This window comes from Mytilus californianus, unplaced genomic scaffold (genome assembly GCF_021869535.1).
Source record: "Mytilus californianus isolate M0D057914Y unplaced genomic scaffold, xbMytCali1.0.p SCAF_1, whole genome shotgun sequence".
Lineage (NCBI taxonomy): Eukaryota > Metazoa > Mollusca > Bivalvia > Mytilida > Mytilidae > Mytilus > Mytilus californianus.
The window spans coordinates 125387586-125407829 of record NW_026262581.1 but is presented as its reverse complement, the minus strand read 5'-3'; the positions used below and the strand labels follow the sequence as shown (position 1 = coordinate 125407829).

The following is a 20244-nucleotide window of genomic DNA, read 5'->3' as shown; positions in this document are numbered from 1 at the left end:
TGAAAGTATCTGACATAAGAGATCCTTCCTGGAGACAGATAACTCAACTCTCCAGGTTAATGTATACTCATGAAAGTATCTGACATAAGAGATCCTTCCTGGAGACAGATAACTCAACTCTCCAGGTTAATGTATACTCATGAAAGTATCTGACATAAGAGATCCTTCCTGGGGACAGATAACTCACTTCTCCAGGTTAATGTATACTCATGAAAGTATCTGACATAACAGATCCTTCCTGGAGACAGATAACTCAACTCTTCAGGTTAATGTATACTCATGAAAGTATCTGACATAAGAGATCCTTCCTGGAGACAGATAACTCAACTCTCCAGGTTAATGTATACTCATGCTAGTATCAAAAAAAGGAGGCCTATAACTTATCTTCCATTATTTTGGTCTCTGACGGAGTTGTCTCATTGCCAATTATACCACATATTTTTATTTTCATAGCATCAGAAAATGGAATCAGGCACATAACTCATCTCTCTGGGTAAATGTAGATTCATGCTAGTATCAGAAAAAGGAGGGTATATATCTCATCTGTCCAGGTAAATGTATACTGTATCTGCAGACATAAGAGATCCTTTCTAGAGGTAGAGTTCAACTCCCAGGGTAAAGGTTTACACATGCTAGATTCTGACTTAAGAGATCATTCCTGGAGGTAGATTACTCACCTCTCCAGGTAAATGTATACTCATGCTAGTATCTGACATAGGAGATATGTTTTCTATCTCCCGTACTGGAGGTGGGAGAGGACCTCCATAGCCTACTGTTCTGTTTTCCTCATCTTTAAGTCTTTCATACTGAAATAGAATGATGATAGAAAATAAGTTAGCACTTCTTTAACGAATACGGCTGAATCTTGACAAGTTGAACTGTCTCGAAATAGAATTCTTGAAAATGTGTTTGTAATGTGAGGTGCATATCATCAATATAGAAACAAACATTCTAGAATGTCTGAAGGCTCTTTGTTAGATAAATTGATCTATAACATTTTTAAGCTTTAGATATTTTGAAGCTTGACAAATTGTATGGACATTTGTCTTTTGTGTTAACCTCTAGGTGTCTTTTGTGTTAACCTCTAGGTGTCTTTTATTTTTTTGTCATATGATTGATGTCTCATTGACATTTACAAGAAATTTGGCAACTTTCTTATAAATTTGCAGGCATTTTTGGAATGGAAATAGCATCACTTTTTTCAAATCTTCTATGGACCAAAAACAATTGAGGGTCAATACAAAATCAATGCTTTTGTCATGAACTAAATATATCAAAGTAAAACAAGATTATATAATGAACATTTTTTTTAAAAATAATGTATTATGTGTATTATGTTAAAAATCCTTGAACCAAAAATAAATAACTGAATAGTAATTCTATGTCCCCAAACACTTGTTATAAGTGAAAAGTAGGAAAAATTTACTAAATATAGGAAACAAAAATAACTAGAGGTTCTCAAGAGCCTGTGTCGCTCGCCTGACTCTACTTTGGTCTTAGAAATCATGTAAAGATAGATAAAAATCATAACAGATACCCAAATAATGATTAAAGCCAAATTTGGTTTAATATTGGTCCCGTTATTTAATAAAATATCCTGGTGGCCATCTTGAACAGTAAATCAGCAAACAAAGTGGCAACACTTGGTCAGCACCTCATAAGGAACATTCATGCCATGTTTGTGCCATTCCATTCAGTGGTTTTCTAAAAGAAGACATTTGTATGTATTTCCCATAGGGTCCTATGTTAAACTAAGTCCCCCATTGTCAGCCATCTTGGACGATGGACCTACTGCAAAGTAACAACACTTGGTCAGAACCTCATAAGGAACATTCATGCCATGTTTGGTTTCATTCCATTCAGTGGTTCTCTAAAAGAAGACATTTGTATGTATTTCCCATAGGGTCCTATGTTAAACTAAGTCCCCCGCTGGCGGCCATCTTGGATGATGGATCAGCTGCAAAGAAACAACACTTGGTTAAATCCTCATAAGGAACATTCATGCCATGTTTGGTTCAATTCCATTCAGTGGTTCTCTGAAGGAAGACATTTGTATGTATTTCCCATAGGGTCCCTTGTTAAACTAAGTCCCCCGCTGGCCTCCATCTTGGATGATGGATTGACTGCAAAGTAACAACACTTGGTCAACACCTCATAAGGAACATTCATGCCATGTTTCCTTTCATTCCATTCAGTGGTTCTCTAAAAGAAGACATTTGTATGTATTTCCCATAGGGTCCTATGTTAAACTAAGTCCCCCGCTGGCGGCCATCTTGGATGATGGACCAACTGCAAAGTAACAACATTTGGTCAGCACCTCATAAGGAACATTCATGCCATGTTTGGTTTCATTCCATTCAGTGGTTCTCTAAAAGAAGACATTTGTATGTATTTCCCATAGGGTCCTATGTTAAACTAAGTCCCCCGCTGGCAGCCATCTTGGATAATGGATCGGCTGCAAAGAAACAACACTTGGTCATCACCTCATAAGGAACATTCATGCCATGTTTGGTTTCATTCCATTCAGTGGTTCTCTAAAAGAAGACATTTGTATGTATTTCCAATAGGGTCCTATGTTAAACTAAGTCCCCTGCTGGCGGCCATCTTGGATGATGGACCAACTGCAAAGTAACAACACTTGGTCAGCACGTCATAAGGAACATTCATGCCATGTTTGGTTTCATTCCATTCAGTGGTTCTCTAGAAGAAGACATTTGTATGTATTTCCCTTAGGGTCCTATGTTAAACTAAGTCCCCCGCTGGAGGCCATCTTGGATGATGGACCGACTGCAAAGGAACAACACTTGGTCAGCACCTCATAAGGAACATTCATGCCATGTTTGGTTTCATTCCATTCAGTAGTTCTCTAAAAGAAGACATTTGTATGTATTTCCCATAGGGTCCCATGTTAAACTAAGTCCCCCGCTGGCAGCCATCTTGAATGATGGATCGGCTACAAAGAAACAACACTTGGTCAGCACCTCATAAGGAACATTCATGCCATGTTTGGTTTCATTCCATTCAGTGGTTCTCTAGAAGAAGTTCAAAATGAAAAAAGTTAACGACGACGACGGACGCCAAGTGATGATTTTCTGAAAAACTCACCTCTATCTGAAGATCTCTGACTTCAGGATGTCTTGACAAGGGGAGACGACTCCTTGTTCTCCTTGGACTCCTGGGACTATCTCCAAGCTTTCTCTCTGTATCTTCTAAATTGTCCAGGAGTAGACGTTCTTCCAAGTTTCTTATATCCCGTAACTTTTCCCTCTTGTCTTTAAAAGCTCTAAGTTGATTTACCTTGTTAAAGTGTATACAAAGCTTACTAAATAATTTGTTGACAATGTTTGGAATACACATGAATAAAATTTTTAATTTACATGAAAATGTTCTTGTTGATGGCTATTTTTACATTAACTCATTTGAAACCAATTATCAATCTATATATATATATATATGTATATGATAACAAATTTAAAATTAAACATGGGAAAATTTATTTCCTTTGCGTTATTCCTAAATGAATTTAATAATAAATATATTCAAAAATTATTTTTTATTACTTTAATCTTCAAGAAAACCAGATCATTGATTAAAAAAATCCTAATGCATGCAAAAGTGCTGTTATTCCATAAGCTTTGTATATTCTTTCTAGCTATAACATTTACAATACAACCATGCAGTCTTATATAAAATATATATAAATCAAAATAATTATTGTTACAATATACTTTCCTCAATACCTTATATATTTGTAATGAGAACAAAAAGGCTGGGATACAGAAATTCAAAATTATGATTTATGATAAAGTTGATCCAAATTTCTTTTAAGGTAAATTGAAACAGTTTTCATAAATATAATCTTATTTTCATATTCATAAATCATGTTTAAAAAAATATTTGAATAGCTTTTTCATCACAAAGTAAAATATATATTTGCATTATCCTACCAGATTGCCTCCATTCCATAATACTAAGTAAACTAATGAGTTGTATAAAACTCCTACAAATCATAGCATTCTATAAAAGTTGACAAGACACAGCACTGTTGTTATTTACATTGTACATATAGCAGAAATAACACATAAGTGCACCGCAGAAACAGATTTTTACACACAATAGTCTACCTTTCAACAAGAAAACCAAAAACTTTCAAAATATAAACGTTTTGTTCTTTTTAATACAAAATTGTACATGCAAAACAAAAACTGTAATTAAGGTTACAATTCAACATGATTCAAATAATTAAGGAAGAAAAACTTGCTACACTCAATTCTGATGTTAAATAAAATCCATTTCTGGTAAATAAAGCTTTGTGAATACATTATGTACATGTATCAACTACCATGCAGAGAACCATATACCAACACACAGACACTCACCTTCTTGCTGACAATCTCACTACCCTCTAAAGGCTGTAAGTACAGTATGTACACAAAATATAAACTTTGGGCTCTGTAGTTGATCAATTCACATGTAGCAATGGGAAAACTAGTGACAAGGATTGATAAGAACATTTTTATAGGTGCAGATCTACTTTTTGAGTAAGTGTGGGCATGACTGTAACAGATTTGAGGAGTGGAGGGAGGAAGAAAACTTTTTGACAAATTTATGCAAAAAATTTTTTTTTTTCCTTTTAAGAGGGCAAACACCAGGTGTGCACCTGCCTGAATTCGTTTCTATTTTATCTATATTTGCTTCTCACTATTGTCTTCATTGCAGCAAAACTTTACTGGTTATTAGGGAAAGAAATAATTTCAAAATATGATTTACAGTCAAACCCAATCTGAAATATATACAGATCCTGCGTCCACACATTGCTTACAATTAAGTTACAAGGATCAGACAACATTCTCTTCTACTTTCTGTTCTGGTAATTATAACATCAGCCAATAAATTTCTGCCTCAAAATTTTTGAAGGTAGGTATCATTAGGACAAAGCCAAAGGATCTTGAGAGGTCTTTAAAACACAACATAAAATGAAGTGTTGTCAGGGAAAGGTAAACAAAGGATCTGTGTTTCAATCAGATTGAGTCCAACTCTGACTTCCTGAAAGATCTATCAATTTTGATAATTCATTTCTACTCCCTGTTATATATATACACTTTACAGAACAGAGCAGAAAAAAATATGCTAGCGTCAATCATTGTTAGTTTTTTAGATGAATCATCAGTCAAAATTGGTTTAATTAAGGAAAATCACAAAAAAAAATCCTCATCCTTTTATCTTGTGTGGAAGAAAGGCATTATAGTGAGCTCAATGAGCTGTTAAATGTTGTCTTTTGTATAATGATGAGTAAAAGTTGTAATTACAATATTTCATGTTTGCTATATATTGGAAAACCCAAAATTCATTAGAACATAATCAGATTAGGAAATGTACTGTAGATTCCATGAAATATCTTTTAAATCTATGTTTAAGGAGTTTATGGAGTTATTGATACAAAAAGTAGATGACTTATATATAATTAAATAAACAAAAAAACAGACACAACAATCACAATATCCCAAATGTTAAGAACATTTATCAGTAAGAAATGGATTTTTTTTTTAAATCCAACTATTTTCTTCAGATGCTAATTCTTGATTATGAAGACACTTCTGTTTAAGTTTCAGAACATTCCATGGAGGTTTAACAAAATTATTAATGTCAACAAAATTTAATCCCAGACTGTAAGTAAACATTTATTGCAAAAACTAAGTCCATCATTCAGTAAAATACTGAAAAATGAAAAACATGTATTTTCTAAATTTTGCTTTAGTTGTTATGTCTTAGTCCTTAGTCATAAATTCAATGAAGGTTTTTTCAAAGTTATTTAAGTAAAACAAAAGAAGAATGTGTCTGAGACACGACTGCCCCCGCTCAAGCTTTGCAACAAAAATAGGATGGACAGTCAAGGGTAACATTTAATACCCCCGTCACCTATTGCAGGGGCATAAAAAACAAAAACACCAGACTGTATCTTCATGTCAACTGCCAAAAAAATTGTCCTTTTATCGGTAAAATATGGAAAAATAAAAATATGTTCAAAGTTTGTTCTGGACCTTTTGATCATAAAAAAGGATCTTCTGTCAAAATTTATAGGAAATTCTATTAAGTTTTGACAAAAGTTATTTATGTCAGAAAAACTTTAACATATATATATGACTGAATCTTAATGTCGTATCTCTATGTCATGTTTCCACCAACGGAGTTAATTCTTTAATATGAAATATATTTTGTGAATAGATTCCATCAGGGTCACCAAAAGGCAAATTACATTGTTAGAATTATAATCGCACATTGTCTTTATCTTGCAAAGAGTTATTGATAGACAAAATAAATACTATTAAAGTGTGTTGAATTAACTTAGATCAGCCAAAGATCATGAAAGCAATCCATCTAAAGAAAAAAGGATTATCGAAAAGCAAACATATAGAAATCGGTAATTAAATTTAACCCCACTCTGTGTGACGGTGGTAAAGAAAACAAAACAAATAAAAGTACATTACCCTATCGTCTGGGGACAACGGTCTCTGTCTTGGAGTGTCTGCTGAATATAGTCCTTTTCTTAACAATAAATTATCTGGATCACCTAAACTTCCTCCAACACAAAACTTTCTCTTGTGTTTTTGTAAAAGGCCAACAGTTCCAAATGTCATGTGACAGTCTGAACACTTAAATGCATCCATTATTAATTGTAATAAGATCAACTACAACTGTTATAATCTGAGTGCATGATTATTTCACCTGAAAAATAACAATTTCTCATGAATTAAATTGTTTCATTTTAAATATATAAACAAATGTGCAGATCACCAACCAAATAAAGTCCAAAAACAATATTTTATGAGAGATGTATACTCACAGCCAACATGAGTTAACAAACTCAATTCTATAGAAGTTGATAGAAGGGATAGAGGATATTTGTTCTTGCAACATCAAACAACATCATAATAAACCCAGCAAAGGCATTTAGTTGTCTACATTTGAAACAGACATGACAGACCTAGCTTGAAATATATTCCAAGCATTGAAAGAGCAAGGGCTCCACAACTATGACAAGTCTGCATAGTCTAAATTAACCTAAATTCATTGCAGGCAAATGTACAGTAGACAATTAAAGCAATATTATCTATTTCTGTCTGCAAGACAATGTTTTAAAGTCGTGAACAGATTTCTTGGAATAAGGTAAATAAGTGTTGCTTTTTAACAAAAAAATGTAGTTTGATTAACCCGATATTTTGTTTTCAGTACTAAATATACTTGAAAATGAAAGAAATAAATATGTAGAATTATGTTTAACCATGCAACATATTTACTGAAAAAAGTATAAAATTATACACCTACCATGCTTACTGTTAACATTTTTATAAAACTAAGGAGATCTCCTTTTCAGGTTTTTTTTTTCCTGGGAGATTTATTGTAAGAACATATTTCATTGTTTCTGGGACATTTTATGTTGTATGCAGCAGATGAAGTACATGTAAATAAATGTTTTCTTGCAATCAACACTCAATATAGTGTATTTTCATTTCATTCCAATTTCAACAATAGTTATATGGCCCTTTAAATTTACTTAATTTATTATTCTAGAATAAATATGGTATTTCAGACTAAATGTATATGTGAGTGTTTAAATGACTGTAATACGCAGTTTGCATCAATCTATCCTTTGGTAGAGAAAATTTTGGATAAATGAATAATACATAAAAAGTATGCCAGTATTTACCAAAACTATTTGACAGTACAACAGACAACACCAACCATTCATAGACCTACATGTACAATCAAACACCAGCAACACAGACCACACAAACCATTCATAGACCTACATGTACAATCACAGACCAGCAACACAGACCACACAAACCATTCATAGACCTACATATACAATCAAAGACCAGTAACACAGACCACACAAACCATTCATAGAACTACATGTACAATCATAGACCAGTAACACAGACCACACAAACCATTCATAGACCTACATGTACAATCAAACACCAGTAACACAGACCACACAAACCATTCATAGACCTACATGTACAATCATAGACCAGCAACACAGACCACACAAACCATTCATAGACCTACATGTACAATCATAGACCAGTAACACAGACCACACAAACCATTCATAGACCGACATGTACAATCATAGACCAGTAACACAGACCACACAAACCATTCATAGACCTACATGTACAATTAAACACCAGCAACACAGACCACACAAACCATTCATAGACCTACATGTACAATCATAGACCAGTAACACAGACCACACAAACCATTCATAGACCTACATGTACAATCAAACACCAGTAATACAGACAACACAAACCATTCATAGACCTACATATACAATCAAACACCAGCAACACAGACCACACAAACCATTCATACACCTACATGTACAATCAAACACCAGTAATAAAGACCACACAAACCATTCATAGACCTACATGTACAATCATAGACCAGCAACACAGACCACACAAACCATTCATAGACCTACATGTACAATCATAGACCAGCAACACAGACCACACAAACCATTCATAGACCTACATGTACAATCATAGACCAGCAACACAGACCACACAAACCATTCATACACCTACATGTACAATCATAGACCAGCAACACAGACCACACAAACCATTCATAGACCTACATGTACAATCATAGACCAGTAACACAGACCACACAAACCATTCATAGACCTACATATACAATCATAGACCAGTAACACAGACCACACAAACCATTCATAGACCTACATGTACAATCATAGACCAGTAACACAGACCACACAAACCATTCATAGACCTACATGTACAATCAAACACCAGCAACACAGACCACACAAACCATTCATAGACCTACATGTACAATCAAACACCAGTAACACAGACCACACAAACCATTCATAGACCTACATGTACAATCATAGACCAGCAACACAGACCACACAAACCATTCATAGACCTACATATACAATCATAGACCAGTAACACAGACCACACAAACCATTCATAGACCTACATGTACAATCATAGACCAGTAACACAGACCACACAAACCATTCATAGACCTACATGTACAATCAAACACCAGTAACACAGACCACACAAACCATTCATAGACCTACATGTACAATCATAGACCAGTAACACAGACCACACAAACCATTCATAGACCTACATGTACAATCATAGACCAGTAACACAGACCACACAAACCATTCATAGACCTACATGTACAATCATAGACCAGTAACACAGACCACACAAACCATTCATAGACCTACATGTACAATCAAACACCAGCAAAACAGACCACACAAACCATTCATAGAACTACATGTACAATCATAGACCAGCAACACAGACCACACAAACCATTCATAGACCTACATGTACAATCATAGACCAGTAACACAGACCACACAAACCATTCATAGACCGACATGTACAATCATAGACCAGTAACACAGACCACACAAACCATTCATAGACCTACATGTACAATTAAACACCAGCAACACAGACCACACAAACCATTCATAGACCTACATGTACAATCATAGACCAGTAACACAGACCACACAAACCATTCATAGACCTACATGTACAATCAAACACCAGTAATACAGACCACACAAACCATTCATAGACCTACATATACAATCAAACACCAGTAACACAGACCACACAAACCATTCATAGACCTACATGTACAATCAAACACCAGTAACACAGACCACACAAACCATTCATAGACCTACATGTACAATCATAGACCAGCAACACAGACCACACAAACCATTCATAGACCTACATGTACAATCATAGACCAGCAACACAGACCACACAAACCATTCATAGACCTACATGTACAATCATAGACCAGCAACACAGACCACACAAACCATTCATACACCTACATGTACAATCATAGACCAGCAACACAGACCACACAAACCATTCATAGACCTACATGTACAATCATAGACCAGTAACACAGACCACACAAACCATTCATAGACCTACATATACAATCATAGACCAGTAACACAGACCACACAAACCATTCATAGACCTACATGTACAATCATAGACCAGTAACACAGACCACACAAACCATTCATAGACCTACATGTACAATCAAACACCAGCAACACAGACCACACAAACCATTCATAGACCTACATGTACAATCAAACACCAGTAACACAGACCACACAAACCATTCATAGACCTACATGTACAATCATAGACCAGCAACACAGACCACACAAACCATTCATAGACCTACATATACAATCATAGACCAGTAACACAGACCACACAAACCATTCATAGACCTACATGTACAATCATAGACCAGTAACACAGACCACACAAACCATTCATAGACCTACATGTACAATCAAACACCAGTAACACAGACCACACAAACCATTCATAGACCTACATGTACAATCATAGAGCAGCAACACAGACCACACAAACCATTCATAGACCTACATGTACAATCAAACACCAGCAACACAGACCACACAAACCATTCATAGACCTACATGTACAATCAAAGACCAGAAACACAGACCACACAAACCATTCATAGACCTACATGTACAATTATAGACCAGTAACACAGACCACACAAACCATTCATAGACCTACATGTACAATCATAGACCAGTAACACAGACCACACAAACCATTCATAGACCTACATGTACAATCATAGACCAGTAACACAGACCACACAAACCATTCATAGACCTACATGTACAATCATAGACCAGTAACACAGACCACACAAACCATTCATAGACCTACATGTACAATCACAGACCAGCAACACAGACCACACAAACCATTCATAGACCTACATGTACAATCAAACACCAGTAACACAGACCACACAAACCATTCATAGACCTACATGTACAATCAAACACCAGTAACACAGACCACACAAACCATTCATAGACCTACATGTATAATCAAACACCAGTAACACAGACCACACAAACCATTCATAGACCTATATGTACAATCATAGACCAGCAACACAGACCATACAAACCATTCATAGACCTACAGGTACAATCATAGACCTGCAACACAGACCACACAAACCATTCATAGAACTACATGTACAATCAAACACCTGTAACACAGACCACACAAACCATTCATAGACCTACATGTACAATCATAGACCAGTAACACAGACCACACAAACCATTCATAGACCTACATGTACAATCATAGACCAGTAACACAGACCACACAAACCATTCATAGACCTACATGTACAATCAAACACCAGCAACACAGACCACACAAACCATTCATAGACCTACATATACAATCATAGACCAGTAACACAGACCACACAAACCATTCATAGACCTACATGTACAATCATAGACCAGTAACACAGACCAGACAAACCATTCATAGACCTACATGTACAATCAAACACCAGTAATAGACCACACAAACCATTCATAGACCTACATATACAATCAAACACCAGTAACACAGACCACACAAACCATTCATAGACCTACATGTACAATCAAACACCAGTAACACAGACCACACAAACCATTCATAGACCTACATGTACAATCATAGACCAGTAACACAGACCACACAAACCATTCATAGACCTACATGTACAATCAAACACCAGCAACACAGACCACACAAACCATTCATAGACCTACATGTACAATCATAGACCAGTAACACAGACCACACAAACCATTCATAGACCTACATGTACAATCATAGACCAGTAACACAGACCACACAAACCATTCATAGACCTACATGTACAATCAAACACCAGTAATACAGACCACACAAACCATTCATAGACCAACATGTACAATCAAACACCAGTAACACAGACCACACAAACCATTCATAGACCTACATGTACAATCATAGACCAGTAACACAGACCACACAAACCATTCATAGACCTACATGTACAATCATAGACCAGTAACACAGACCACACAAACCATTCATAGACCTACATGTACAATCATAGACCAGTAACACAGACCACACAAACCATTCATAGACCTACATGTACAATCAAACACCAGCAACACAGACCACACAAACCATTCATAGAACTACATGTACAATCATAGACCAGCAACACAGACCACACAAACCATTCATAGACCTACATGTACAATCATAGACCAGTAACACAGACCACACAAACCATTCATAGACCGACATGTACAATCATAGACCAGTAACACAGACCACACAAACCATTCATAGACCTACATGTACAATTAAACACCAGCAACACAGACCACACAAACCATTCATAGACCTACATGTACAATCATAGACCAGCAACACAGACCACACAAACCATTCATACACCTACATGTACAATCATAGACCAGTAACACAGACCACACAAACCATTCATAGACCTACATATACAATCATAGACCAGTAACACAGACCACACAAACCATTCATAGACCTACATGTACAATCATAGACCAGTAACACAGACCACACAAACCATTCATAGACCTACATGTACAATCAAACACCAGTAGCACAGACCACACAAACCATTCATAGACCTACATGTACAATCAAACACCAGCAACACAGACCACACAAACCATTCATAGACCTACATGTACAATCAAACACCAGTAACACAGACCACACAAACCATTCATAGACCTACATGTACAATCATAGACCAGCAACACAGACCACACAAACCATTCATAGACCTACATATACAATTATAGACCAGTAACACAGACCACAAAAACCATTCATAGACCTACATGTACAATCATAGACCAGTAACACAGACCACACAAACCATTCATAGAACTACATGTACAATCATAGACCAGTAACACAGACCACACAAACCATTCATAGACCTACATGTACAATCATAGACCAGTAACACAGACCACACAAACCATTCATAGACCTACATGTACAATCACAGACCAGCAACACAGACCACACAAACCATTCATAGACCTACATGTACAATCAAACACCAGTAACACAGACCACACAAACCATTCATAGACCTACATGTACAATCATAGACCAGTAACACAGACCACACAAACCATTCATAGACCTACATGTACAATCAAACACCAGCAACACAGACCACACAAACCATTCATAGACCTATATGTACAATCATAGACCAGCAACACAGACCATACAAACCATTCATAGACCTACAGGTACAATCATAGACCTGCAACACAGACCACACAAACCATTCATAGAACTACATGTACAATCAAACACCTGTAACACAGACCACACAAACCATTCATAGACCTACATGTACAATCATAGACCAGTAACACAGACCACACAAACCATTCATAGACCTACATGTACAATCATAGACCAGTAACACAGACCACACAAACCATTCATAGACCTACATGTACAATCAAACACCAGCAACACAGACCACACAAACCATTCATAGACCTACATATACAATCATAGACCAGTAACACAGACCACACAAACCATTCATAGACCTACATGTACAATCATAGACCAGTAACACAGACCACACAAACCATTCATAGACCTACATGTACAATCAAACACCAGTAATAGACCACACAAACCATTCATAGACCTACATATACAATCAAACACCAGTAACACAGACTACACAAACCATTCATAGACCTACATGTACAATCAAACACCAGTAACACAGACCACACAAACCATTCATAGACCTACATGTACAATCATAGACCAGTAACACAGACCACACAAACCATTCATAGACCTACATGTACAATCAAACACCAGCAACACAGACCACACAAACCATTCATAGACCTACATATACAATCATAGACCAGTAACACAGACCACACAAACCATTCATAGACCTACATGTACAATCATAGACCAGTAACACAGACCACACAAACCATTCATAGACCTACATGTACAATCAAACACCAGTAATACAGACCACACAAACCATTCATAGACCAACATGTACAATCAAACACCAGTAACACAGACCACACAAACCATTCATAGACCTACATGTACAATCATAGACCAGTAACACAGACCACACAAACCATTCATAGACCTACATGTACAATCATAGACCAGTAACACAGACCACACAAACCATTCATAGACCTACATGTACAATCATAGACCAGTAACACAGACCACACAAACCATTCATAGACCTACATGTACAATCAAACACCAGCAACACAGACCACACAAACCATTCATAGAACTACATGTACAATCATAGACCAGCAACACAGACCACACAAACCATTCATAGACCTACATGTACAATCATAGACCAGTAACACAGACCACACAAACCATTCATAGACCGACATGTACAATCATAGACCAGTAACACAGACCACACAAACCATTCATAGACCTACATGTACAATTAAACACCAGCAACACAGACCACACAAACCATTCATAGACCTACATGTACAATCATAGACCAGCAACACAGACCACACAAACCATTCATACACCTACATGTACAATCATAGACCAGTAACACAGACCACACAAACCATTCATAGACCTACATATACAATCATAGACCAGTAACACAGACCACACAAACCATTCATAGACCTATATGTACAATCATAGACCAGTAACACAGACCACACAAACCATTCATAGACCTACATGTACAATCAAACACCAGTAGCACAGACCACACAAACCATTCATAGACCTACATGTACAATCAAACACCAGCAACACAGACCACACAAACCATTCATAGACCTACATGTACAATCAAACACCAGTAACACAGACCACACAAACCATTCATAGACCTACATGTACAATCATAGACCAGCAACACAGACCACACAAACCATTCATAGACCTACATATACAATCATAGACCAGTAACACAGACCACAAAAACCATTCATAGACCTACATGTACAATCATAGACCAGTAACACAGACCACACAAACCATTCATAGAACTACATGTACAATCAAACACCAGTAACACAGACCACACAAACCATTCATAGACCTACATGTACAATCATAGACCAGTAACACAGACCACACAAACCATTCATAGACCTACATGTACAATCATAGACCAGCAACATTGACCACACAAACCATTCAAAGACCTACATGTACAATCAAACACCAGCAACACAGACCACACAAACCATTCACAGACCTACATGTACAATCAAACACCAGTAACACAGACCACACAAACCATTCATAGACCTACATATACAATCATAGACCAGCAACACAGACCACACAAACCATTCATAGACCTACATGTACAATCATAGACCAGTAACACAGACCACACAAACCATTCATAGACCTACATGTACAATCAAACACCAGTAACACAGACCACACAAACCATTCATAGACCTACATGTACAATCATAGACCAGTAACACAGACCACACAAACCATTCATAGACCTACATGTACAATCATAGACCAGTAACACAGACCACACAAACCATTCATAGACCTACATGTACAATCAAACACCAGTAACACAGACCACACAAACCATTCATAGAACTACATGTACAATCAAACACCAGTAACACAGACCACACAAACCATTCCTAGACCTACATGTACAATCATAGACCAGTAACACAGACCACACAAACCATTCATAGAACTACATGTACAATCATAGACCAGTAACACAGACCACACAAACCATTCAAAGACCTACATGTACAATCATAGACCAGCAACACAGACCATACAAACCATTCATAGACCTACATGTACAATCAAACACCAGTAACACAGACCACACAAATCATTCATAGACCTACATGTACAATCAAACACCAGTAACCGGACCACACAAACCATTCATACACCTACATGTACAATCACAGACCAGCAACACAGACCACACAAACCATTCATAGACCTACATGTACAATCATAGACCAGCAACACAGACCACACAAACCATTCATAGACCTACATATACAATCATAGACCAGCAACACAGACCACACAAACCATTCATAGACCTACATGTACAATCAAACACCAGCAACACAGACCACACAAACCATTCAAAGACCTACATGTACAATCATAGACCAGCAACACAGACCACACAAACCATTCATAGACCTATATGTACAATCAAACACCAGTAACACAGACCACACAAACCATTCATAGACCTACATGTACAATCAAACACCAGCAACACAGACCACACAAACCATTCATAGACCTACATGTACAATCATAGACCAGTAACACAGACCACACAAACCATTCATAGACCTACATGTACTGTGGATTTATTATTATTCGTTGGATACCAATTTTTCGTGGATTTCGTGCGGACTGGAAAACCACGAATTTAAATGTTCAACGAATTGCAAATTTGCTGTATGGTTATATGCAGACTTTTGGAAAACCACGAAATCAAATATCCACGAAAATGCAAGTTTTCCTTAATCCACGAACATTGGTTCCCACGAAAATAAATGAATTCACAGTACAATCAAACACCAGCAACACAGACCACACAAACCATTCATAGACCTACATATACAATCATAGACCAGCAACACAGACCACACAAACCATTCATAGACCTACATGTACAATCAAACACCAGTAACACAGACCACACAAACCATTCATAGAACTACATGTACAATCATAGACCAGTAACACAGACCACACAAACCATTCATAGAACTACATGTACAATCAAACACCAGTAATACAGACCACACAAACCATTCATAGACCTACATGTACAATCATAGACCAGCAACACAGACCACACAAACCATTCATAGACCTACATGTACAATCAAACACCAGTAACACAGACCACACAAACCATTCATAGACCTACATGTACAATCATAGACCAGCAACACAGACCACACAAACCATTCATAGAACTACATGTACAATCATAGACCAGTAACACAGACCACACAAACCATTCATAGACCTACATGTACAATCATAGACCAGCAACACAGACCACACAAACCATTCATAGACCTACATGTACAATCAAACACCAGCAACACAGACCACACAAACCATTCATAGACCTACATGTACAATCATAGACCAGCAACACAGACCACACAAACCATTCACAGACCTACATGTACAATCAAACACCAGTAACACAGACCACACAAACCATTCATAGACCTACATGTACAATCATAGACCAGTAACACAGACCACACAAACCATTCATGGACCTACATGTACAATCATAGACCAGTAACACAGACCACACAAACCATTCATAGACCTACATATACAATCATAGACCAGCAACACAGACCACACAAACCATTCATAGACCTACATGTACAATCATAGACCAGCAACACAGACCACACAAACCATTCATAGACCTACATGTACAATTATAGACCAGTAACACAGACCACACAAACCATTCATAGACCTACATGTACAATCATAGACCAGTAACACAGACCACACAAACCATTCATAGACCTACATGTACAATCAAACACCAGCAACACAGACCACACAAACCATTCATAGACCTACATGTACAATCAAACACCAGCAACACAGACCACACAAACCATTCATACACCTATATGTACAATCAAACATGAGTAACACAGACCACACAAACCATTCATAGAACTACATGTACAATCATAGACCAGTAACACAGACCACACAAACCATTCATAGACCTACATGTACAATCAAACACCAATAACACAGACCACACAAACCATTCATAGACCTACATGTACAATCATAGACCAGCAACACAGACCACACAAACCATTCATAGACCTACATGTACAATCATAGACCAGTAACACAGACCACACAAACCATTCATAGACCTACATGTACAATCATAGACCAGTAACACAGACCACACAAACCATTCATAGACCTACATGTTCAATCATAGACCAGTAACACAGACCACACAAACCATTCATAGACCTACATGTACAATCATAGACCAGTAACACAGACCACACAAACCATTCATAGACCTACATGTACAATTATAGACCAGTAACACAGACCACACAAACCATTCATAGACCTACATGTACAGTCATAGACCAGTAACACAGACCACACAAACCATTCATAGACCTACATGTACAATCATAGACCAGTAACACAGACCACACAAACCATTCATAGACCTACATGTACAATTATAGACCAGTAAGACAGACCACACAAACCATTCATAGACCTACATGTACAATCATAGACCAGCAACACAGACCACACAAACCATTCATAGACCTACATGTACAATCATAGACCAGCAACACAGACCACACAAACCATTCATAGACCTACATGTACAATTATAGACCAGTAACACAGACCACACAAACCATTCATAGACCTACATGTACAATCAAACACCAGCAACACAGACCACACAAACCATTCATAGACCTACATGTACAATCATAGACCAGTAACACAGACCACACAAACCATTCATAGACCTACATGTACAATCATAGACCAGTAACACAGACCACACAAACCATTCATAGACCTACATGTACAATCATAGACCAGTAACACAGACCACACAAACCATTCATAGAACTACATGTACAATTATAGACCAGCAACACAGACCACACAAACGATTCATAGACCTACATGTACAATCATAGACCAGTAACACAGACCACACAAACCATTCATAGACCTACATGTACAATCAAACACCAGCAACACAGACCACACAAACCATTCATAGACCTACATGTACAATCAAACACCAGCAACACAGACCACACAAACCATTCATACACCTATATGTACAATCAAACATGAGTAACACAGACCACACAAACCATTCATAGAACTACATGTACAATCATAGACCAGTAACACAGACCACACAAACCATTCATAGACCTACATGTACAATCAAACACCAATAACACAGACCACACAAACCATTCATAGACCTACATGTACAATCATAGACCAGCAACACAGACCACACAAACCATTCATAGACCTACATGTACAATCATAGACCAGTAACACAGACCACACAAACCATTCATAGACCTACATGTACAATCATAGACCAGTAACACAGACCACACAAACCATTCATAGACCTACATGTTCAATCATAGACCAGTAACACAGACCACACAAACCATTCATAGACCTACATGTACAATCATAGACCAGTAACACAGACCACACAAACCATTCATAGACCTACATGTACAATTATAGACCAGTAACACAGACCACACAAACCATTCATAGACCTACATGTACAGTCATAGACCAGTAACACAGACCACACAAACCATTCATAGACCTACATGTACAATCATAGACCAGTAACACAGACCACACAAACCATTCATAGACCTACATGTACAATTATAGACCAGTAAGACAGACCACACAAACCATTCATAGACCTACATGTACAATCATAGACCAGCAACACAGACCACACAAACCATTCATAGACCTACATGTACAATCATAGACCAGCAACACAGACCACACAAACCATTCATAGACCTACATGTACAATTATAGACCAGTAACACAGACCACACAAACCATTCATAGACCTACATGTACAATTATAGACCAGTAACACAGACCACACAAACCATTCATAGACCTACATGTACAATCATAGACCAGTAACACAGACCACACAAACCATTCATAGACCTACATGTACAATCATAGACCAGTAACACAGACCACACAAACCATTCATAGACCTACATGTACAATCATAGACCAGTAACACAGACCACACAAACCATTCATAGAACTACATGTACAATTATAGACCAGCAACACAGACCACACAAACGATTCATAGACCTACATGTACAATCATAGACCAGTAACACAGACCACACAAACCATTCATAGACCTACATGTACAATCAAAGACCAGTAACACAGACCACACAAACCATTCATAGACCTACATGTACAATCAAACACCAGAAACACAGACCACACAAACCATTCATAGACCTACATGTACAATCATAGACCAGTAACACAGACCACACAAACCATTCATAGACCTACATGTACAATCAAACACCAGCAACACAGACCACACTAA

The 20244-nt window shown here is 37.1% G+C and overlaps 1 protein-coding gene across 5 annotated transcripts in view; it reads right to left on the bottom strand.

Annotated features, from left to right (window-relative positions):
• The window catches only part of LOC127733070 (uncharacterized), a 101703-nt gene that overhangs the window by 70923 nt on the left and 10536 nt on the right, over nt 1–20244 (bottom strand). For 3 of the 5 annotated variants that reach the window (XM_052242347.1, XM_052242355.1, XM_052242365.1), the window contains exons 2-5: nt 6489–6726; nt 4380–4412; nt 3106–3297; nt 678–806 (exon numbers count right to left, since the gene is read on the bottom strand). In XM_052242347.1, the coding sequence (XP_052098307.1) occupies nt 678–806; nt 3106–3297; nt 4380–4412; nt 6489–6668 (534 nt within the window). In that variant the 5' untranslated portion in view covers nt 6669–6726. The remainder of the gene's footprint in view (nt 1–677; nt 807–3105; nt 3298–4379; nt 4413–6488; nt 6727–20244) is intronic. The other 2 variants (XM_052242374.1, XM_052242382.1) reach the window with 2 other exon arrangements.